Source organism: Lonchura striata, chromosome 8, assembly GCF_046129695.1.
Source record: "Lonchura striata isolate bLonStr1 chromosome 8, bLonStr1.mat, whole genome shotgun sequence".
NCBI lineage: Eukaryota > Metazoa > Chordata > Aves > Passeriformes > Estrildidae > Lonchura > Lonchura striata.
In genome coordinates, this window is record NC_134610.1 from 34,956,271 (window position 1) to 34,981,598 (window position 25,328).

The window sequence follows — 25,328 nt, forward strand, 5'->3', positions numbered from 1 at the left end:
TCCATAACCACAGTCCCTTGGAGATTGCTGATCAGAAAGAGCAGTAAGGCACTGATAGATGTAGCATGCAAAGATTTTAGCTTATGCTTACATGACCTTCTCATAAACACCATTAAGTTGTTTTGGACAGGTGCCATACTTGCAGTATGCACAGGAAAATTTCCTGCAAGCAACAAAACCATTACACATTCTTCCTGATAGAGCTGAACAATATTTAATTGGGGAGAAAAGGGGAAGAAAAGTGAGGTCATGGTGGAGGGGAGAAAAAAAAAAGAAAGGCAGCCAAGTGAAGACTGCTGTTATTCAATCTAAACACTGGAATGCCACTAAAGATCAGAAAATTAAGATATGGTAAAAGTGAAAGGGGGTACGTTTTTTCCTACATATGGACAGTGATATGTTACACCTATAGAAAAACCCCGATTTATCTAAAAAAAAAGTAGTATAACCTGCTGAAGAGAATAATAATGTAGCATAGCATCTCTTGGGCAAAGACTTCCAATCAGTAAATTTATCTCTGAACACAAGAATAATATATGGTCAACAGAGGAAATACTGATGTCCCAGAGTTCCCCATGTGGGATGGATCATTGCTGGCCTATCCTTGGCTCAGCACTGATATTTGGGAATGGTCAGCTGACTGAGAGCAGCCAGGTCAGTGTGTCAGTCCCCCCAGGTGAGCTGCTGCACACTGCTGGTCCCCTGCTATTCCAAGGCATGCAGCTTACTTACAGCCACCTTCAGGGGTGATTTAACAAATCCATCTGAATCTCCATTTAGCTGAGGGGCAACATTTTTTCTAAATGGCTGTGCTAATTACTTACAGTCCTGTGATGCTCTCTGTAAGGGTCCTTAGTGTAGGCAGAATGAGACACCTTTAAGTTCTGTGTGACTGCCCTTCAGGGACCCAGCATGGAAAGGAAAATACCTATTACGTGACTTCAGAGTCTGACACTTACCCCAAAAAAATCTGTTTCAGCTTCCCTCCTAAGAAGTTTTGCATTGTTTCAGTAGCAGTAAAAAGAAGCTTTAAGTTACAGCTCAAACCAAGTAAAATACCCCATACTGTCACCTGTTACAAGCTGAGTGATTTTAATATGTCAAGACACAAAGCAAAATATGAATTATTGACTTAGGATTCTAAATCTAGTAACTAAAAGCCACCCAATGCTGTTTCATATTCATGGATTAATAAGTTTACTGTGTGTACAGAGTGCTGTACTCGGAGCAAGAACTTCTTCTTCCAACACAAGGGATGTGATTTACTTCCTCATTCCAGTGTTATCAGACCAGTTGTTGCCAAGTGCCAGGAATTTAATACAAATTAGAAGTCTTGAGATACTTGTTGTTTATTTTTTTAACACATATGGAGACAGATAATTATATGACAGTCTTAGTTTGTTTTTGTTTTTCTGGAGCAAGGAGAGGAAAGATGACAAGTCTAAATCTCAAAAGGGCTAGAGAGAAGTTTAAAAAAAACCACAAACAAAACAGCATTAAGTAAAAAGCTAAAGGTTTTCTGAGGCATTTTCATTATAGCGGATTTCACTTTTGAATTCTCTGGACTGGTAAAATGAATTCAATAATTATCATGATTTCTTGCCGTGATTCAACCACCTCCATTGCTGTATCAGAACCAAGTTGTGAGAGTGCTACTTTTCCCCTTGTTCTTCTGGCTATTACAAATAGCACATAACCTACACCCATGCACAAAAAAGAATAAAAGGCTCATTTCCAGCTTACCCACAAACTTCTGTGGGGTGGAGCTTTTACGCTTTCCCATGTTGCTCGTCAGCTTCTCTATAACAGCAGGTCTCTCAAAAGGCACCACAGAAATATTGTTGTCCATCACAGGCTCTTGTTCCTTACAATCTTCCAGAGGAGGTACTACAGAAAACCAAAAAAATGGCATCAGACAGGTGTGGTCTACACTTCACAGACAACACAAATAATTTGAGCCCTGCTGATTGTGCAACACAACATAAAGCAAGGTATGAGAACACTTTGGGCATCAAGACAGCAGTCACCTGTAAGCAGAGCCACATCCACAAAACATCCTTCCCTGGGACATCTTATTTAGCAGAAACCCAAATTTTAGCATTTATAAAAGGAGTTGTTTTATTCTGGACACTCAAGATCAACAGTGAGGAGAGGAAAACTTTAGAAAACTCACTCTGTAGGTGACATTTTGTATTAATTACTCTTCAAAATGGTCACCTGTCACCAATGTAGATCTTTAGTAATCATTCTTTGTGTATTCCCTTCACACACACAACATAATTACTCTTAGTATTATCTTTTAGCACTAATCTCAATGATTAAAAATCACACATGGCATTGATGAGCAGTTTGCTGGGCCTGGCTGTGTGTTCCCTAAGACAAAGGTTCTTGAAGGATCAGTTTGCTGAAGCATATTTCCTCTCTTCTTACTGTAATAAGATTGTAAAATCAACACACACTGTACTGGAATCACAAGATTAACATCACATGGAAATTCCCTTCAGAATCAGACCCAGAAACTACCCATTTTTTGATTAATATTTTATCCCCTCAGATCCAACAGTCTGCAAACAGAGGTTTTCTGCATCTGACTTCACATCAGGGAGCAGGGATCAGCAGGGAGCATTCCTGTGCTAACTACATCAGGGAGGGGGAATGCTCATATACTATATTTGAGACAAAACCAAAACATCAGTAACTTCTGTCCTTACTCATTTCACTCCTCTCATTTGTTGGTTTAGGGAATAAGGTGATAAAACTAAAATGTAGGAATTCCACAGACTTCTAACCAGGGTAGTGAGCCACTTGCACAGGGTTTTATGCCACTTGCTGATATAGCCATTCTTAAACACCTACAACGTACTTTGGTTTTGTTGAGCATCCTCTTCTAATCAGCGGTACCAGACTGTGGATCAGGCCTGGAGAGTCCCAGTCATTTGTAACATCTATCAAGTGTGTAGCTCTGCTCTGCTGTTATGAGTTTAATACCAGGCCTAATTGTCCCTGCATTCATCCTCAGAAGGTAGCAAGAAAAACCTGAGAGGGATCAGCCACTAGGCCATGTGCTAATGGGATGGCTGGGGTATAAAGAATGGATGAAATGGATGACAGAAAAACAGAAACTGGGGTGCTGGGGCACAGAGTTCCTACAGGTTGTAAACTGTGAGGAACCCATTGCATTCTGAGTCTTAGATCAGGCTCCCAGCAAAGTGCTGGATATTGCAGGGGTGGCAGAGAATGCCTGGCACCTTCGTGTTCTGCCAGCCCTCCTCCGGTCTCTCACCATGGCAGCCTTTTGTGTCACAGACACCTTCTCCCAGACAGTGCCATAAATGAACACCACCAGCCCACCTTCCTCCCGTGGAACTGCACTACCTCCAGGATCCTGGCATGGAATAATCACCCCCCTGTTCCTAAACACAGCTGTTTGCTAGCACATAATACACCAAAAATGGGGGGGATAAAAGCCTCGTCTCTGCCTTCTTTCTAGTAGGGAAGAGCAAATACCAGGCAATTACAAAACAAAGTATCTGTTCAGGTGAACTTCCCAATTCAGACATCATCATAATAAGAAAACATGGCAATTTATTCATTTGATTCCATTTGAGCCTCTGCTGCTATGGAAAGCTTGAGTACTTTGAAGCTTAGAATCTACCATATGCTGTAAAATGATTTACTCTGCTGCTTTTTTATTTGTACAGGATGCTCCCCCTGAGAAACACAATGGTTTCTCATTTAAAAGGCAGTCCTGCTGGCATCACTGAAAGGGAGGGGAAAAAAGCGTAAATATGAAATGAATCTAATGTTGCAACAAAATGGGATGCAGTGTTCAAGTGACCTAATTAATGCCCAGTGCAGACTGGGAGGCTTGGAATACTTCAATAGCTAAGGGTAAAGTTTTAAGGTTAATTAAATACTGTACTTGGTCAGGAGCTATCTGCACTACTCAAGTATTTACCAAGGAGATTTGGGCACAAATAAAAAATGCTGTCTGCTGATTTTCACTGGGAACTGGCATCTGACTGTCTTTTTTGGCTTCCCAAGGCTCAGTGGATGCATGCACACAGGGTGTGAATCCTGGGATGTGACTGCCATGGGCTATGTCCACCTGGGTGCAATTTCAAGGATTTCCAGCCCTTGGTGCACAGGACACACAAGGCTGGTGGTGTGGTACTAAGAAGGTGCTCAATCCCTCCTAGGAACACCTGTGCAAAGCATCCTGAAACAGTTCAAAGCTCCTCATTACTTTTAAAGCCATGTGAATAAGCCCCAAATGTAGTGACATTTGTATGGTCTCATAACAATTAGGTAATAATTAAATAATTCTGCTGCTGGGCATATGTGTGTAAAATTTCCTACACATAATTTGAAACCTTTCTTCCATGAAAAATGAATAGTGCTAAAAAAGACATCTGCTCTTCTCTAAGTCAGACAAAAATCCTGCTTGGACTCATTTTAAAACTAAAATCATCAACAATAAAAGCATTTTCTTTTCCATCCTTCATGCTGAAGGTACTTTTCCACACCCCAGAACCCAAGTCTATAATCCAGGGCATTTGTCTTTTGCAACAGAATCACTGAATCACACCAATATTTGTGTTATGATGGAAATATGTTACCAGAGTGTGTTTTGTTATACAGAATTGTCTACTTTCTGAAATAATTTAAACAGTACACAAAACTGGACCAAACAGATGAGATGTCACATTTCAGAAACCCAAAAAGTTAAATATCACATTGACAATTCCAGGTACATTTGTTTTCATTACAATTTAAAAAACACACAAAAAAAGGACACATAGCCCAGCCTGTATTTTTTTTTTTTTTTTTAAGGAAAAACAAAATAAGAAAGAGGGAAACCAAACTGATCACACAAAACTACCAGTTCTCAACAATCAGTTGCTCTGTAGTACAAGCTCGTGTACACATTTACTCAGCAATAAATGCAATTCCTTTTTTGTTGTAGTACATCCTACTTCATTACCTTGAACAGCTGACAAGATATAACTAGCTCACATACAGCAACTCATTTTATGCTGAGCATTTACAGTCTCAGCTCAGGAAGACTTTTTTATTCTAAAAAATCAAACTTCCAGCCCAGGAAAAGCCCACGCTTGAGTATGTTTCTGTTCAGGGATGTTCTTCATCACCTGTCAGGGTGTGCTACTGGATTGCCCATGGAAGAGTTCACTGCCTCTGACACTGTCAATACTTAAATTTTAGTTAATACAAAGTATTGTTTCTGAGCTAAACTCTCAATTCATAAACTTGGATAATCTTCAGAACAGTCTTTCTTTTCCTGAAGACATTGTTTTTTCAATTAGAGTGAATATCTTTAACTTTTTACTTCTTAATTTGTAAGAAACAACATTGAACTATTAAAAGAATTTATGCTGTACCAGTGAGAAAAGAATAGGGGAAAAAAGAGAAGCAAAAACCTACCCAGTGTGTGTTTTGCTGATAAATATTTTGTGTGCAGACACCAGACACTAGGCTTAGTCTCAGCTGGTATAAATTAGTATTACTCCATCAACCTCAATTTCCTTTCTAAGGCTCACAATATTGCTATTTAAAAGAAGTGTGTGTGTGCAGAGAAATGACAGGAAATATTCCCATGGACCCTGGTGGGAAGTGTCCTGTGGGACCAGCATTTTAACGATGTTTTAAGCGACTATGTAAGAGGGAAAGACACAAGGCCATTGTGTGTTTTATGTGGAGCTGGCCTTTGAGCCTCACACAGCCTAGGGCTAGGCTTCTTTCTCCTTCTCCTGAAAAGAGTACCCTTCTCCATTCCTGGAAGAATCTCTCTGGACTTTTGGCTTTGTGGCAGTGAAGGAGAAGACATAACTAGGTGCAAATCACAACTAGCCTTCAACATTTCTCTCTGTTCTTTCCTGCAAAGGGCACGTTCTGTCCATTTTGCACCCCCAGCACACTGTGAGCTAGGAGACTGGAGACTAATTTCTCCTTCCAGAGCCAGCACTGCTTAGCTGAAAAATTTCAACAACAAAATCATGGGATCTGTCTTGCAGCATCTGTCCTGCTGAGCAGGGAACAGGAACACAAGGAGGGGTAGCTCAACAAGCAACTGGCACCCTGCAAGAGGATGGAGCAAGACCCAGAGATTTGTATATTCCTACCCATCCCCAAAAACAAGCCCTCCTTCCTCCTCTCTTGTTTCCCCCTGTGGCTTCAGTCAGGTGATCCAGCCATCTGCAAGACAGAGATAATTGAAAGCACCAAAGTAGATGTCTGTAGCATGACTGTAAACTGATGGGCTTGAGCACAATGCTTGAAAAAAATCCAAACCCTCTAGGGGCTGCTTCCAGTTTTCTGGAACAATTAGTCTCTGCAGCAATAATTTGGATCAATGCTTAGTGTTGGCCAATGCTGGTGTTGTTAAAAGCAAGAGGAGCAGGATGCTGGTAGGGATCAGAAAATCCCCTAGTCTGTTCTGTGTGCAGTGGTGAAGTTGTGAGCAGGATAGACACCAAAACGAAGTCCAGTGCTTCAAAATGCCCAGCAAAAACAAAACACCAAGTATTTGGAAAGAGAGTTAGGAAAGCTCACCCCAGTGGGATGCAAAATAAAAGTCTCCAAAACATACTCTTAGTCATCCTCAGGAATATAATTTCCATGTGTGACATGGGAGACAAGGAAATGAACACAGTTTTTTCAGGGTTAGTAAAAGGCCTAGCATTATGCTGAGTAACCATTTTTGTACTCTTCCCTGGTGTGTTTTCAGTGCCAGGAAAAAGGACTTTGCTGCAGACCTCCAGAGGTTGGTGCTCCTGACCCTCAGGCTGAGCTTCACTGGTGTGAGTGGTGCTGGGATGGGAGCTGAGATTTATGTCTGGTCCCAGCTGAATCTGGAGCTCCCTGTCACTGCCTGTCCTCACTTCCCTCACTAAAGAACTAAATGAAGACAGTGAATCAAACATCCCCTTAAACATTCACCAGGGGAGGCACAGACATATTTGCCCGGAGGAGAAAGAGGCACTAGTTGAATTCAAAGTGCTGCTTTAAGCTAATTTTGTTGAGAAAAGTGAAGTGGTTGTGTGAACACTTCTATTTTAAGCCCAAGCAAAGTCAGTCAGGCTGTAAATAAAAGAACTGTCCACATGGGATTTGCACTGGTTTAACTTCAGGTGGTAGAAAAATCAATGCAAGGTCAATCACTGCTGCTTCTTTGGGCAGACAAGGTTAAGGACTTACCCTATCATGGCATTAGGCAGCTTAGAAAAAGCTTTAGATTTCCTCAGAAATTTCAATTAATTTAATTTATTATTTTAATAAATAACTGTCTAATAAAGCCAGACATTGAGCGGCATTTGGGAAGCTCCTCCACAACAGGATCTCAAACATCCTGGCTGTCAGAGCTATGGGCAGGCTCCTCTTATTCCCTAAGGAAAGGCTGACTGAAGCATCCCTCCCTGCTTAACAAGAGAGGCACAAGGAGTGGGTATCTTGTTGGGAATCAATTCAGAGATTCAATTTCTACCTAAGCCTCCCACTCCTTGACCAAGCCCACAACAGGTACCTCCCAAAGAGCAAAGCCCTCAAATCTGCCTTTTCACTGAAAAAAGTCACCTCAGGCACATTATCACTTGTGTCAATATCTTTGAAACATCCATGACATTTTAAATGTTGACTTTAGTCTCCAGGGTGTCTACAAGAGAGCAATTACTTAATAGAGCTGTATGAATATTTTGGCAATGTGTACTAAAACTGTCTAATGTGCCTTTATAGGCTTAAATTGGTCATGGGAAAGTACTATTTAAAATTTTCTGGAGATTTCTGTCACCAAAATATAGCCTATAGTAGCAATGCTGAATAGATTTTATTTCAGCTTGCATTTTCAGGGTTTTAAAAATGGTTTTACAGAAATTATTCCCAGATGAATGTCTCCACTCAGTCATGATAAGCAAAATGGAAAAAAAAAATTGGAAGTGTTCTTTTGCCTTTTCATTTACCCACAAACTTTCTTTGGTATTGGTAGGTATATGGTAATTTTAAATCAAAATGGAAAACATTCCAGTTTTATATTTTCTGAATAGTAAAAAAATTTGAAGTCTTCAACTATCAAACATCTAAAGACAACTTTGAAAAGTTAAAAGAAGTTCCATTTTAGAAGAGCTTGTGAGACTCTAACTTTGAATAAAATTATAACTGTTTTTGGAGAGCTACCATTTAGCATTTAGTGCTACAGATAAGCCTTCAACCCTGCAGTCTGAGACATTATGCTCATTATCCATACTAATAACTCCAGAAATTTCTGAAAACAAATTCACAGAGTTTGACATTTCTTGCTTTCAACAATCTCTTTGGCAATCTTCAGCCCTTATGTATATTAACACATGCAGTGTTAGTTAACATATTAATACTAGCAAATGTAAATGCATACAAACATTTTTATTTTTTTTTTTTTGTTATAATTACTTTCTACAACACTACTGAATTCCATACTGCTCTAGAGATTTTTACATCCATCCCTCCCTTTTTCGGAGGAATAAGATAGTATTACAGAGTGTAGAAATAATGACTTCTGAATACCTCTGCTATCCTTATTTTTTCTAACTATTACTCACTATCAGAAAGGAAGGGGAAGAGAATCACACATTTTATACATGGCTTCGATCCCAACATGAAAAAGGCATGGAGCTTTTGGAGTGAGTCCAGAGGAAGCCTTGGAGATACTCCAAGGGCTAGAGCTCCTTTGCTCTGGAGCCAGACTGGGAGAGCTGGGGGTGCTCACCTGGAGAAAAGAAGGCTCCAGGGAGACCTTTAGAGCCCTTCCAGTGCCTAAAGGAGCTCCAGAAGGGCTGGAGAGGAACTTGGGAGAAGGGATGGAGGGACAGGACAAAGGACAATGGCTTCCCACTGCCAGAGGGCAGGGACAGATGGGATGTTGGGAAGGAATTGTTCCCTGTGAGGGTGGTGATGCCCTGGCACAGGTCTCCCAGAGAAGCTGTGGCTGCCCCATTCCTGGGAGTGTCCAAGGCCAGATTGGATGGGGCTTGGAGCAACCTGGGATAGTGGAAGGTGTCCCTGCTGAAGGCAGGGGGTGGAACTGGAGAGTCTTTAAGGACCCTTCCAACCCAAACCATTCTAAGATTCTATGACATGACCTTTTGGGTAATTCCGTATAGGTGACTTGGCTTTATTTTCATGTCTGCATATGTACACATACTAAAAAGTGAAATAATGAGTTATGCACAAATAGGGCTGTTAAACTGGACAGAGTGAGGACTTCAGCCCATCTTTTCTCCTCCTGTCCCTCTGAGTGTAAACAACCTCTAAGATGGAATCGATGCGAAGACGAGAGGAAGGAGGAAAAGGAGATGGAAAGAAACCCGTGTGAGACGCTCCAAGTCCAAGGGAGCTCTGGAGGCAGTTTGCACCCACCATGGTGACTCATGACCTGCCCGGCAGCCTCCAGACTGACATTCTGCAGATAGTTGTGGCAGCGTTCCTTGTGCTCCTCCAGAGAACTGCGCTGCTTGTAGCTCCGGCCACAGTAGTTGCACTTGTGAGGCTTCCCCACTGCGGAAAGAATGAGAGCATCGGGTCAGATCCACGGCAGCCCGTTTCTGCAATCACCAAAGCTTACACCTCTGCCACAAACAACTCTTGCGGTGGAAAGACACCTAAGAAAGGTTACTGGTTACTCGAGCCCCAGGTCTTCCTCCCAGGCCCATTTTCCCACCGCACACGCCTCCTCCCACCCGCTGGCTGCTTTGCCCCATCCGTTTTTCACACTGACGCTCTATCAGCAGAAGGAAAAGGAGGCGGCCTTGGTGGCAAAGCAAATAAACAGATGCTGAGAGGGGGAAAATACCAACCAGCTGAATCACACCCCAGCACCAAGTCTCGTGGGAAAGAAACTTCTGAGGCCTTTGGCCCATGGCACAGCTGCTGTCACAAAAATGAGCTGCCCCAGTGGCCTAATTCTTCTCCCAACTGTGGAGAAACCTATTACGTGGCTCAGAGTTCTTTCATTGAGATTACTTTGCCAAAATTACTCAGGGAAGGTTGGAAAATAAATTGAAAGTAACTTTGGTAACAGCACTGCTGTGTGCCAGAACTGAACATCCACCAGTAATTCAGAGAGCAGATAATATAAAAAATATATAGTATAAATATATATACATAAAAATACAAAAGGCTATGTACAGTGAAAAGCAAGCCAGATGAATGCAAGACGTAACTCGAGTTTTTAATCTTTCTCATTTTGCTCAGCAGCATTAAACACAAACGGCAAATGCTTCTTAATACACGCAAAACCTGGCACCAAATTCTCATAAATTATATCCGTTTCATAGTATGTCATTAAGAAACCACAAGAATGGCCTAGCCCAAGGCCAGAAAGCTAGCCAGAAGGTATTTTGCCAAGTGGTGCTAATAAAGGCTTTTAATATAATTTAAACTTGTAGAACATGAACATTTATCCTCTAATAACTAAAGAGCTATTAAGTCAGTGCTGCAAGTCTAGTAAAACACCATCAGCTGCAAACTTCAGAGCTGGTTGAAGGAAGGGGAAGGTCAAACTTCTTCCAGAGTTTGAAAATCTTAAGTAAGATTTTTAGTTTCTGGCCAAAGCAATTGAGAACATCCTCTGTTGGGTAATCTACATGTTTCTATTGGGTTTGTCCCAATATTGAAAGCTTTTCACAGTCATTTACTAAATGAAATCTGAGCTGTACTAATTGAAGCCAAACTGCATTGTCACTGTTGGGATGGGGAAACGCAGGGAAGCTGTGGGGGGACAGGCACAGCCAAAATGAGCTGGGCAGAGGGCTTAAACATGAAAAAAGGAATTTGATGAAAAGAACATGCTTGCAGAAAGTTTTGAGTTTTCCCAAAAAGTTTGTATGCACATTTTAGTGGCACAACCAAGTTTTCCACCAAGGGAAAAAAAAACCCTGCTGTTAGTAATTATCCAAACTGTGAATTTCTTTGTTTTGAGGTAACGTTTATCCTCAAGAAAGTGTGCCTTAGACCAAAGAGTGGTTGTGGCCTTCCTTTTAGTTTGCTCGCTTGCTTACATTGCTGCCATAACTGATGCTGGTAATGGAATTCTCAGTGGAGGCCCAGTGTGAGACTCATTATCATTCCCAGAATAATTGCCCTTGATGTGAACGATCTGGATCAAGACCCAGCTCTTAAACATAAACCAGCCAGCTCATTCTGGAGGCACCTTTAGGAAAACACACCAGAGGTTCCCCAGGATGGAGAGGCTTCTATAATCACCATTACAATGCTTCATTTTGCATCTAGATGGCATCAATGTCTGTCAGTCTGACACCTTCATTAGAAGCTAATGTGGTGTACAATAAAAAAATCCAGTGCAATGGAAGGAATTATGTTAACTGAGCTGAAGCAGGGCTGAATTAGCCCACCCAGTTTGGCTATTCTAAGCTATCAAGCAACTTAGATAAATTGTAAGACACAAGGAAAAAGGGTGATTGCTTATAGCTATTTTAGGCAGCTACAATAAATTACATTATTATCATTTAAGAGAGAAATATTCTGCTACAAGCTCGTATCATAAAAAATTAATAATTAACAGTCAAAAAAGAGGTTTTACTAGACCTCTTCAAATGGGTGCTCCCTGCATTGCAACCATTTCAGTAACTATTCACATACAAAATGGCAGAGCTTTTCCAACGATATCTGTGATGGTCAGCTACCAAAATTCCATAAAATTTGAAGGTTAATAGACAGGATAAAATTTAATGATAAAGACATGATTTCTACAATATGGGATTTGAGGAACATAATTCCTCAAGGAAAGAAATTGGCCCAGTACACACATTCCCTTCTGTGGGGGGAAAATAAGAGAATAAACAACATGTGGCAAGTGTTGGTCATGTTGCTTAATACACAGCTGTGAAGAATGACATTTGTGAGCACCAGTTGAGTAGCATCAAGCACAACTCCCTTGGGTTAATTTCTCAACTGTGCTCCCCTTGGCTCTAGAGATGCAATCACATCATAGCCCCGAAGGTGTAAAATATTACATTATAAAATCACACAGGGATTTACACTATAAAATTACAGAGTGACTGGGACTTGCGTTAAAGAGCAATTGATCAGGTCAGACCACAACAGAATCAGTTCTGACAGCAGGAGTTTGTGTCACCAGCAATTCTCACAGCCCGTTTGGTAAGAGGTTCAGTGAGCTGAGGCAGCAATTACAGTCAACATTTTAGAAATTGTATCATTGTGACAAATGTCAAGCCACTGAAACAGCTGCAAATATCCCCTTGTATTCTCAAAGAAGTTAATGACAACAACAAAAAAAAAAGGAAGTGAATGTTGCCAGTGGGTGTATATTTCTATGTATTTCATATTACCTGATAGAAAGCTGCAAAAAGCCTTTTAGAGAATTCAATTTCAGTGATAATCTCAACAGCATACTTTGTTCCACAAAACAACCTGACAAGAAACCACATGACTGAAGAAAAGTATTTCAGCCTTTGTCAAATATTTGAGTGTAGGTAAACAGCAATATTCAAAATTTGCCCCAAAACACGTAGCTCAAACTACTGGGCATAAGCAGGATCTGACTAAAGGGCATTGACTCGAGGGGAAGGAGTCCAACAGCACTATACCTACTAAACCCCTCTCAAAACCCCCACTAAAGATGGGGCTTTGTACCACAGGGTGATTTTCATTGGGAAACGGCTCCAAGTTTGCTGGATTAGAAACTGCCTTCTCCAACATCCTCACGTACAGGGACACCACACTCGGCGTCACATGCAACCATCTCCTGCCAAGTGAAGTCAGGCTGGAAATGCCTGGTTTGGGGTAATTAGTCTGTTATCAGCTTTTCAGGATCAACAATCAGATAAAAAATCACCGTCACTTATTCTCACAAAAATGACACGGCACAGTCAATGCAAACAAGCCCAAAAAACCTGACAAATCTTTGATCTGTTGTTGAAGTGGGAAAGACCAGAGTGCTGGGCAAAACCCAGCGGCCACACCTATGAAACAGCTAACTTGAAGAACATAAAAAACCCACTTTATATTTCTTACTGAAATGTCAGAATTTCCACACATTTAAGCGCAGATTTGGACAGATGACAACATGGCACAGAAAACCCACGGTGGAATCTCAGCCTCAAATGGAAAATATTATGACAGTCACAGTGAAAAAGACATTTAAATTTGAAGTACAATTTTTACCCTGGAAACAGGTGAACCACTCATCAAAATTCACAGCAAAATGGATTTTGCTTGTGAAATTAAAATGCTCATGTGGAGGGAGGAGGGGAAAGAGGAGGAGGACATAAAAGCTAGGTGTTTTTGAGTTAGGAATACTTTGAGTCCTGTGGGTGAACTTTGATAGCTGGGAAGTCTGCATGCAGCGACAATGAGATGGTTTAACTCTAAGGTCAATATTCAAGACAGAAGGCAGACTTGGGCCTAAGGAAACTTCTTTACAGTCATAAAAAGGTCAGTGAAAGAGAAAGAGCCCGCAAGGCATTCACACAGCATTTTGCTCTCAAAAGAGATGGGAGTGAATAGCAGAATATAAAGTAAGTCAAAGGAAAACAACAAGGCATCCCAGGTACCACCTTGCCATAAGCATAAAGAGCAAGAAAGGCTTATGGAATGGGTTCAGAGCTGCAGTACACTTAAGTGAGCTAAAATCCTGACTCCCTTTAGGAGCACTGACACTACACTCCCTGTTTTGGGCAGCACACTGTCCTCTGCAGCAAAGAAGAGCAGAATTCCTCCCTGTCCATTTGCTGAGGTCCATGGCCACAGCTCGAGGACTCACACGTGCTGTTCGGGCAGGGCTGGGCACCGCTGCCCGTGTGACGTGGGCTGGCCCGGTCCCAGGAGCAGAGGCTTGCCCCAGATTTCCATTACTTTTGCTCTGTTGCCCCAGCCAGACCATGGAAGTGGAGCCAGCCAGGATTTTTGCACTCCATGACCATCTAACACAGCTACTTTTGGCTCAGACCAAGAGACCCTCTGACAGCAGTGCACTGAGTGGGACTTACTTCTGTAAAATCTGAACTTCTGCTCAGCTCCCAGCACCCCAGAGCTGAAGCAAACACAAGTATTCTCTGACTGAAGCTTTCTGGAGCTGTGTTAAAATGTTCTTTTGAGCTGATACTTCATGGAATCACAGAATCACAGAATGAGCTAGGCTGGAAAAGACCTTTGAGATCATCAAGTCCAACCTCTTGACCTAACAACACCTTATCAACTAAACCATGGCACTGAGTGCCACGTCCAATCTTTTCTTAAACACCTCCAGGGTCAGCGACTCCACCACCTCCCTGGGCATCCCAATGCTCAATCATTTCCTTCTGTGAAGAATTTTTTCTTGATGTACAGCCTGAACTTCCCCTAGCACAGCTTAAGGCTGTGTCCTCTTGTCCCATCAGTGGTTGCCTGAGAGAGGAGACCAATTCCCACTTGACTACAGCCACCTTTCAGGGAGTTCTAGAGAGCAATTAGGTCTCCCCTGAGCCTCCTTTTTTTCCAGGCTAAACAACCCCAGTTCCTTCACTCACTTCTCCACAGGTGTTGTGTTCTAGACCCTTCACCAGCCTTGTCGCCCTTTCCTGGATGCATTTGAGCATCTCAGCATATCAGTGAGTCCTCCATCAACTTTATTAATTCACTAATTGTTTTCTTCCCTCAAACTGGAAGGTGCCTAAGTGAAGGGAACTGTTCTGCAGTAACACAGGGCTTACAAAGCAGCCCTTTGCCTTGCATGGGACTTATCAGAGCACAATCAGCTTTAACACAGAGGTAGGAAATGTGATTTAAGGCACTGGGTTGGGACAAGGGAACATACAGTTCACCTCTTGGTTACTACAAATTTGTGACTGCAGGCAAGTTATTCTGATTTCCTGGGCTTCAATTATTCATACGTGTGATTAAGGTAATAATTCCCTTCTTCACAGCGTGTAAATGAACTTGTGCACTTTGCCAAATGCACAGAGGCTAATTTTGCGGAGCACTCACAAGTAGGGAGACATAGAAAAATAGCACTGGTACCTCTACTGAGAAATGAAGGACTTAATAATACACTGTGATTATATTAGATATGGGAGTGAACATTAAAGAGTGGGAGGAGATACTTAGGATGGCACAGAACAGAGGAACAATAAGAAAATCAAATCAGGAATGAAACAACATGTGGCATGGTGAGGCACAGAGGCCTTTCAGACTGGGAAACTGAGCGCAGGGGGATGTCAAATGCTCTGAGCTTGATGACATTTACCCCACATGGGACAAAAAAGAGAGGGTGCAATAGCTGCAGGAAGGTGGCAAGAAAAGCTGCTGTTGTCCTTGCCACCTCCAGCTCCCCATGCCAAGGATCTGAGGGGCAGAGAGGGCCGAGGCAGAGCTGAGGCTGCAGCAGGAGGGCTGAGGCTCTGGAGACGCTACACGGTGGCTGTGCCTCGCTACTGTAATTAAACACTGCACCTCGGCTTGTCTAGAGCTGCCTGGCTCAAAGTCTCACACACAAAAATATTTACATGAATAACAGACCCCTGAACGAGCTAATCACAAAAAAAAATTAGAGTGAGACCTAAGCCCATGCTGGCTCTGAACAGCACGTAGCTTTGCAAAGGGAACTGCCTCCCACTCTGAAGCTGTATCTCACTGCTGTGCTTAATGACTGTAAATGTGTTAATTGAAATTCATGGGGGCTCTTTGATGCGTTGCCTTTTTTTTCTTTTTCTTTTTTTTTTTTTATGCTTTGAGATTACACACACACACAATACTCATACATACTGGACTTCAGAAATAAGGTCAAGTCCCACAGTCAGGACAAGATTGTCCAAGGCAACCTGCATGCAGAAGTCACAGCACGTAAACATCTGAAATAAAGGCTAGAGGACACAAACACATGGACTGGAGACATACAGTGTCAAGTGCATCCTCTCATAAGAGCCCAACCTGCAACATCTTAAAAAAATCTAATTTTCATAAAGAACAAAATCTCTAGTCATATTATGAAAGTTGTACATTAATTTTCCCAGTCCAAGAACAGGCAGCAATACCTGGGGTATGTTTCAAGTAATGCGGATACATTTCTGTACCTCATGGAATTCTGATGTCTCCATTTCACAAGGACCTTTTAGATGAATGTATTTTGGTCCAAGTATTAGGGTTCATGAGGCCATGTGGTAAAGGGCTGGGTCACCACCAGATCATGCAGTAGAGAAGATCACACAAGTAGGTTTGCTTTTAATAAGGTTTCTGGACACCTCAAAAGGTTCAAAACCCAAAAGGTAGCAGTACAACAGGAGAAGCCTACATACAGGTCTTGACTTGGGGCTCACAACAGAGCACTCAACTGACTTCATGACCTCATGGTCCAATGCCTCTCAGTCAACATTATTATCAATTGCAATTAATATATACGTGGCTGTTCAACAGCCACAACATTTTGTGAGGTTCTCAGCAAACAAAAAGCAGGTTTTTGCAGAGTGGCAGTCAATGATAACTGATTTCTGTCGACAGCTACCACATCCTATTGCAGCTGGCAGTGAAACACAGCTGGATACTCGTGGGACATCAGCACCCAGTGAAACAACGGCAAAACATTGCACCTCCAACCCCGGTGCTCTCCAGACACGCCTGCCTCTCCTGTAAACACCTCCAGGGCACAAACCAGCAGCTTGACACCTGCATCCACCTGCCAGTTGTTTACAGCACTGTCAAACAAGCAGCAAGCAGTGAGCACTGTACCAGTGTTCAGCTCTCCCCCAATCTGCCACAACAAGTGCTGAACACCAGATTATACATAAACCCTGAGGACTTCATGCAAGCTACAGCTTGGCTAGAAGTAAATGCACTAGTCAGGAGAAACTTTTCCTATCCATACACTTCCTATAGGAACCACACAGCCAGAATCTAGAGTAAATCTGTAAATATCAGTGCTCAGGTACAACATTTAAAGGGTTGGGTCCTTATCTGTACCTTCAGGAGATTCTGCCCGTTGCCTGTTATTACTTTAATAGATGTTTTAATTTATTTTCCAGCTATTAGTGGCTGTGTTATATGATTCACTAGATTGTATTTACTTATTAACTAATCTGCAGAAATTTACAGATAAAACAATGTTTCAATCTGCCACCAGAGTTATAAATAAATAGGTGCCCTTTTTGTGCCAGAAGTCTAACAAATAAACAAACAAACAAACTCCTGTTTCATTGGCACAGTCACAGAATTACTGAAATCTTCCAAATTGCCCAAACATTCACACAGCTCCTGCTGCAATCTTGCAGCACCCATTCAAACCAAGAAAAATCAAGAATCTTACACCCTATTTTTTTTCTTTTGCAGAACAGAAGATGCAGCACATTTTTTTCCTGCAGCACCTGTTCACTTTGCAGGTTTGTATGTTATATCTGTGTATGTGCAAAAAACAAAGGAAAATGTACCTGTCTATGTGAAAACATGTAAATAAACTATGCACCAAATCAAGGAAAACACAGATAGGGACAATAATGTTGCATTTAGTTTTGAAAGAGATGAAATTCATGGATACGTGCTCCAATTCTATGGCTCAAGAAACACGTATTGCACTACATAGAAGCTCTCATATATTTCTCATTGTTTAACTGCTTCATTCACATCTGACAAAAGGAACCTAACACTCAATTTTTAGTTTATATTAATGTCAACAAAGCATTCTAATTTCCCTCCCCACATATATTTGGACATTTCAAGTGCAAATGCTCTGCACTTAATGCTGTGAGGCCACTGACCCAGACGCACTGTCCAAGTCCCACACCAACATGTCCCAGAAAGTCCAGAACCCCAGCACTGATGGGGTTGCTAGGAATTCTACATGGATTCTGAAATGTTTAAATAACATCAGAAAAGGACTCTGTTTAGATTGTACTCTGGTGCTGAGATGAACTAACACAAACCAGGAAGTCCACCAAATAATTGGTGTTTTATCACATGGTTGGCTTCGAAGTGACTTACAAGCAGCCAGGTTTATCATCATTAACTTTTAAATGGGGTAGAGGCCTTCCACGGAATACAAGAGGTCACTTTGGAAAGTCCACCCTGCAATGTCTCCATGCTATCTGGATGTGGGTGGGAACAGGCTGAAGAAAGAGGTTAAACCTTAACTCTGTGACTTTCCATTCCACTTCAAACCTTTAACATTATATAAAGTTGACTTGATAAAGAAGAGTATTAATTGGTTCACAAGGCTAACCTTCCAAAATGTGCCTGTTGGTTAGTCTTCATTTTAACCCTGCCCCAGCAACAAAGTGAGCAGGTAAAATGAAAACAAGTTAAGTTGGCCTGTTGCTCCTCTCTGCCCTGTCCTGTCCACTCCCTGTCAGTGCCACAGCTCGGCAGGAATGTCAGGAGGTGCCTGGAGATCCACACGTCATCCATCACAAGCCCAGTGCCACTGCAGGTGGGGAGGAACAGCTCCCAGGGACAGCGCAGGGTGTGGGCACCTCGGTGCAGATCAGGAATGCTGCTGGACAAACACTCCCTTCACAAGAGCTTTTGTTTGGGGGGGTTTTTGTTTCCTCTTTGGGTAAAACTAATGTAGATTTTGGGCCAGATTTCTTTATGGAAGCAATAGCCTGAAGCCAATTCCTATCAGCTGTGTGCAGTTTGCATTTATCCCAAGCGCAGCCCCTTTGCATATCCTGCAGAAACCCCTGAGCATTACAAAGCCAACAGAATCTAAGAATTATTTGGAGCAGGCAGTGTCAGAGTGCTACCAGGTATCCTATACTACATAAACAACAGGAGATAGAGAGACATCATGTTTGGCTTTCACTATAACAATAAGTAAGTTTTCTCCTGCATAAAATCTCTGAGCAAGCCCTTTAACTCATTTCTTCTCATCCTGTGGCAATGATTTCCCCTGTTCCACCTACATGCTCCTGTGTGAGAAAAAGCATCTTTTAGCACCTGGCACCTTTCAGTTTTATGTCTTGTATTAGCAGGTAGGAAGAACATACTCCCTTCCTGCAAGTTTTCCCTTTTCTTGTCACTGTCAGAAACAAAGTTTTGGAAACAGACAATTAAGACCAAGCTGTCATGAAGATAACAGCAACTTGGGCAGAGTAATACTGACAGCTCTTCTTCTTTTCCTCACCACTGATGTTGGGAGTTTTCATTTATTTTGATCAAGGCCAACATTGAAGGAAACCTTGTTTCCAAAAGCAGGTCAGGCTGTGAAACTAATGGGCTCCTTTGGGACATGAAAATTGTTATTCACACTTTTCTAGCTGCCCAGGAATCAGTGTGGCCCATGCCTTCATGCTACCCTCATCAAGATCTGCTGTTCAGGCAGGCAGTTTGGCCATGTCTTGCACCAGGGTCAAATGAGGTCAAACAGCAGGAGAGCTGACTCTCTCCTTCCACCTGTGCAGCTTTCCCATCCCCTGATCTTGCTCTCTGCCTCACAACATGTGTGTTTATCACCAACAATGAAGAGCTGCTTGAAATAAAGGTGGGACTTTTCTCACCCACTCCAGTGGTCTTTACTGCTCCACAGTCAAAATTAACCACAGTATTTGGCAGGAGGAAATCATGACCATTTTGTAAAAACAGATCTCAGCACAGCAAAAAAAACAGTAAAGGTATCCGTTAAAGGATGATGGGGTCCTTTAGGAGAGGAATCTGAGATACTGGACAGCTTCTGTTCTAGCACAAACCTCTACATCAAGTATCAAGATCTGATATTGCAGCTAGATTAATATTTTCTAAGTAATAAAATTTTGCAATTCCCATTAGTCTCAATATTTTTCCTACATGGTGTTGTTGTTTGTGGGTTTTGTTTTTTTTGGGGGGGAGGGGGTTGTTAGTTGTTTGTTCCAATACAAAAAATAAAAACCAACAATTTCAGAGTACTTCTTAATACCCAGGATTTTTTAGGTTTGTTCAGCAGAGAGAATGAGTAGAAAGGGAGGAAGGAAGGAAAGATTTGGGGGTTTAGGATGTTTCCTTTTTGGTGCAATTAGCTTTGCACTACAAGTCCTGGATAGATTCAGAAACTAATTGTGACTGAAAGGGAGGCTGACAAAATGTAAGGGAATTAAATATGGGTGTGAAATTAAAAAGGAAGAAAAAGAAAAGAAGGGAAGAAAAAGTAGCTGCTTAGGCTGAAAGTAAAGACAGAAAAGCTGGACAACAGAAAATAGCTTTCTAAGCATCCAAAAATGCTTTAAGAAGGTTTCCTACAAAAGCAGGGAATTTAGGAAACTCTTGAATATACTTAACTACATTTGATGAGGAAAAAAAAATCAAACTGAAGGCTACACTAGGCTCTTTGAAATATGTGATTTCACCCAGAAGTCTGAATCAAGAGTGAAAATATGTAAATTCTCCTGTTCCTCAATACCTAGAAGAAAAAAAAAAAATCTTTTTTACATCTATTATTTTAATTTGTGTGGAAAATCTTATGAGTCAGCAGACGGGAATTTAGAAGTTCATTCCCACCTGCAACACTGATGTCTTGCCTTTGTTAAGTTCCTTTCTGCTGGCCCTCTGGGTTCCTCCCCCTGCAGAAGGTGGCTGGACAGTAAACCTTCCTCTCCTCTTTTCTTGGGCTGGAATGCAGAGAAATGACTGCATCTCACCAAGAGTCACCTTGGTGACCTGACACAAAGTCATCTTGGTGACCTGACACAAAATGGCCTTTCCCTTCTCTTCACCATGGTGTGATCCTGTCCCAGGGCCTGCACTCCAGCATTTCATGCTGATCAAGGCAGAAATCTTGTGCGTCTCAGCCAGAACTGTACTTGCAGCCTCTCAAAGTTGGCTCATTTTTAGCTCTTGGAACAAACTTCCTACTTGTAGAAGACCATATGAACATAATGGATACCTTTTTCACAATATAGCTAACATGGACATTTTACTATGGCACATAAAAGTCCAACAAAGCACTTTTCCTGCAGCTGAACAGCTTCATTCCAACACGAGATGCCAAAAATCAAGGTTTGATGCTGCCTGATAGAAATGTAGCTATGGATAGTGAGACACACCTGGCCCTACAGCCTTACCAACACCTGGAATTTCACCCCAAGTTAGACACCTGGCTCCTGAGTCAGCTGACCAAAGGGGAAAAGTTACCTTGCATGTTTGCTTGCTCACTCCCTTCCCACTCATGAAATAAATATTGTAAAGTCAATAAAAAGGCAGTTTATCACCTTGCATTCTTATTTGTAAGAATCTGATATGGGAACCCAGATTCGTGATGTTTGAATTCCTGGGGTCAGAAACTCATCCAATAGTGCAAACTCTGAGGAAATGTGGCACTATCCATGGAATTTCTTCAGATTAGTAAAACTACAATTGATACCAAAACGTCAGTGAAAACCAGTTCCATGAACTACCTGATTTCCTACTTGAAATTTTCCACTCTTCCATTGCTTCAAACTTCAGAATTAAGATGGATTTTCTCCCCAGATGTTCTCCAATTTATGCCTTAAATAATCTCCCTGTTCCATCCTGGTGCTTTATAGGAATAAAACTAATATTTTATATGAACTACAGAATAAGGTGTCTCCTATAAAAGATTAGGAAGCTATTCTAAGTGGCACATTCAGTGTGAATTTAGACTATGGGCTCCATACCCAGTACACTGACTGTATCAATTTTTGTTTTCATAACCTATTCCTGACACCCAACAAGAACTGGGAGTGCTGCTCCAGGATTTGGCAAGAAGGAACAGGCTGTGGATGAGCAGGTTTCTCTGACTCACCTACACGGATCAACAAGGAAAAATAAAAGGGAGAGGGTGGGGATTGCAAAGGGAAAAAAAAAAATAGAGAGAGAGGAGTGACGTGTTCCTTTGGATGCAGTGTGTAATGCTGCTGGCAGACTGCCTGCTCCGCTGCCACAGAGTTCCAGACATGCCAGTCCAGCTGACTCAGCTCTTTGGAAGAAGGAAAGGGAAGGGAGAAATTTGTCAAACGTTTCTGATACCTGGGGGACAGGGATCTCTGGGCTCTCCTCGAGGATCTTTGAACCCTGCTTTCACACCAGGGACTTCAGTGGTGTCCCCAGAGGGGTATTAGAGATGCCCACATGATAACCCTGCTCAGAGAACTGCTTATGTTTGTACTAAATCCTGCCTCTGTGGTTGTTGGAAAATTCATCAGCACAGCTTTATCCCACAAACCAGAAATGTCAGGCCTTTCCTAGCCAAGGCTAACTGCTCTCAGACAAGACACTGTCTCCAAGGAAACGAGCAAAAAGCAGGCACATGAAGGGTATCCAAGTGAGAGAGAGTCTATGGCCCATGTCACTTTTCTATACAAAAATCTCAACATTGGATTCTCCACAGTGTATTTTTTGCATGTGATTTATTTTTTAGAAAGACCTTGAAGCCCTTAAATCATCTGGGCTCTGGCCAGCTGTAAGGCCAGCTCTGTCCCCAGCTCTGTTTGGCTGGGGGGGGACGCTGTGCTGTTGTCACGGAATCACAGAATGGTTTGGGATGGAAAATCATCCCATTCCAACCCCCCTGCCATGGGCAGGCACACCTTTCACTAGACCAGATTGCTCAAAGCCCCATCCAGTTTGGTCCTGACTTACACTCCAAATAAATGAGGCAGGAGGAGGAAAGTATCTACCTATTTCCTGGCAAAAGGAACAGGAACACAGGTTAGGGCTTAGGCTGTCAAAGCCCCTGATTCTCACTGAAACCAAGAAGACCTCACTGCTTCTAAAGATAAAAGCCACATCTGAACTCGTCTCAAAATGAACACTGGGATGAGCCTGTCTTAATTTTCCAGTTAGGATTCTCCCCAGGAGAGGTTCTTGGCCGTCTCGGAGTACATGAGAACATTTATGCCTCTTGCTGGAATAGAAGGAAAGAACATGTGCTTGGGGAGCACATTCCCTTAACACAGAGCAGCTGGCACAGATCACTTGCAGCCCTTCCCAGTGGCAGTACCTCTTGCACAAAGAGCCCAAAGAAATTCTAAGTAGAGGCCCTTCCACAGGGATAGCTCTGTCCCATCCAGGTGCTCTTTGTCAAAGGTTCAATAGTCAGGGCCTCACCAGCATTTCTCCAGCTTCAGGAATGAAGATAGAGATCTTGACTTGCTGTTGCAAGGCAGGGAGGGAACTTGGGGCACCCTGTCTGAAATCAACACAGTGCAGTTATGCAAAACATGTGTGCAACTGGCATCTCTTGTGTAATCCTGGCTGCAATCAACCTCTCTAACCACTCCAGAAGGGAAGGAGGGGCAGAGGGTGGAGAAAGTTCACACTTAGATCAAATAAAAAATGGGAAAATATCCAGAGAGCTTTAGTCAGGTAAAAACACAGTTCCCTCTCATGGGAAACCTCCAGGACAAGTTTCCTTGAACTTCACACAGGGTTATAAATAGGAGGAGAGTCACACAGAGTTCAGTACAGGTTCACTCTAAAAAAAATCTAGACATTCTCATTTTCCTTCTTGAGTGATATCCATCAATACCTTAGCTGTAAGCCAATTCATAATTACAGGCTGCTGAGAGCTCAGGAGAGTATATCAGGAGCATCTTTCCTCAACTCTGCTGTGGCGTGGGTTATGGGTTATTTTTGTCCCCCTTTAGTTTCTCTTGGGTTCCTTTCCAGATGGCAAAAATACCTCTTTACACCTTAAAACATATGCCGTCAAAAATGTCAGGGGTGGTTCTCCCTGTCACACTGCCCTGTAACACTGCTCCAAGATATCAATGAAAGAAGGCCTCACACCACTGCAGGGTTCCAAGCTCAAACAGTCTCAAGCTGAAAGGTTTCACAAACTCCTTCAGTAACTGACAAAGGCCATCTCCAAATGCTGTGTCTCCTCTCCCCCCAGACGATATGCAGAAGCCTGTTGCCCTTGAAAATAATTTTCTCAGGGAGCAAAAAGAACCCAACAAGCATTTGCTCCTTAGAGCTGCTGTGATATTTGCAGCTCAAAACTGGTCTAGGCTTTGCTGAGATGTGCCTTGGTCACATCTAAACCATGTTTACATCTCAACTGCATGAGAAAATTCTCTGTCACCTCTTGAATCTCTGCAAAACCCACTGCAGATACCTCAGTGGCTGGCTCTGGACCAGGAGGGCTCCTGGTGTGCTGCATCATGTCCCTCCAGCTTATCCTAACACAATGAGACACCCAAATCCTTGCAGAAGCAACACCTGCATCTTAAATCCTGGGTTTGTATGTACATGTGCTAACTTGAGCATAAAAATACTGCATTTCTGAAACAATCCCTGGTGACAAGAAAAACAAGGGAACTGTTTCTAGCTGGAACTGAAAGGAGCAAAGGACTACAGATCTTTAAATACCTGAGCTACTAGAGTCTCACCTGCCAGCCTGTCCGCAGCAGTTCTGGTGCACAAAGACAAGTGATGCACACAAAGCTACCTTGGTGCTTAGGTCCCTGAATTTGCAAATTGGGTCTCATGGGGGTTTTCCTGCTTCATTTTCTCATCACTGAAAAACAGATAACAAGGAGGCAACAACTCATACCAACTTCACACAGGCCTGAGGCTGATGGAATAGATAGGGGTTTTTAAAGAAATGACGCAAAAATTGCAGGCTAAGTAGTAAGTCCTTTAGTATTATTAATAATCACCTTACTATTGTGTCTGAGATAATCACACTGGTATCAGGGTCTAATACCTCAGTGGTTATGGTAACAATACAAAGTTATTATTCCTTCCACTTTGTAATTATCTCGTTTCACTACTACACAAAGGCTAAGTGAACCTAAGGAGATCATGTACAGCACTGTGCAGCTGGGGCACCAGCACCACTGAGTACTCTACGATGTACTTACATGACCTTCATTGCAGCATACATTTGTGCCTTGCCACAATTCCCACGTGCTGCCCTCTCACCATCTCAGCTAGGTGGAGAAATGCTCTTTATTTCCATTTTACTGGCAGGCAACTGAGGCAGAGATAACGTTAAGGGGTCTGCATCTGTACTGGCCCCCGTTTCCAAAGCATCAAATGACTTTGTAATTTAGTTCCCTCATAAACAAGTGAATAAGGGTAGCAAAAACATTCAAAATTAGTAATAAAAAAGAAACTAGAGGATTAGAAGATAAAGACAGACTAGAACAGAATCAATGCTACATGTATGACTACAGCCTATCATAGTGCAAACTGAGCACAGGAATTACTCAGAGTCACAAAAGACAGTGTTAGAAAGAGCAATAATCTGCACCAAAATAAAGAATAGTTAAGGTCAAATATCAGGACGAGAGTCACAGTTATAAAAAGCAGATGGGAAGTAGAACTGTCTCCCTAGGGAGGCAACAGAAGCAGTCTCTCTGGATGTTTAAAAAACAGGTTAGGCATGGTGTTTAGAAGCATTG

The 25,328-nt window shown here is 42.2% G+C and overlaps 1 protein-coding gene across 5 annotated transcripts in view; it reads right to left on the reverse strand.

Annotated features, from left to right (window-relative positions):
- Positions 1–25,328, reverse strand: part of IKZF2 (IKAROS family zinc finger 2) — a 109,265-nt gene that overhangs the window by 4,803 nt on the left and 79,134 nt on the right. For all 5 annotated transcript variants that reach the window (XM_021537213.3, XM_077785192.1, XM_077785193.1 and 2 more), the window contains 2 exons: positions 9,406–9,543; positions 1,744–1,887 (listed from right to left, as the gene is read on the reverse strand). In XM_021537213.3, coding sequence (XP_021392888.1) covers positions 1,744–1,887; positions 9,406–9,543 — 282 coding nt within the window. The remainder of the gene's footprint in view (positions 1–1,743; positions 1,888–9,405; positions 9,544–25,328) is intronic.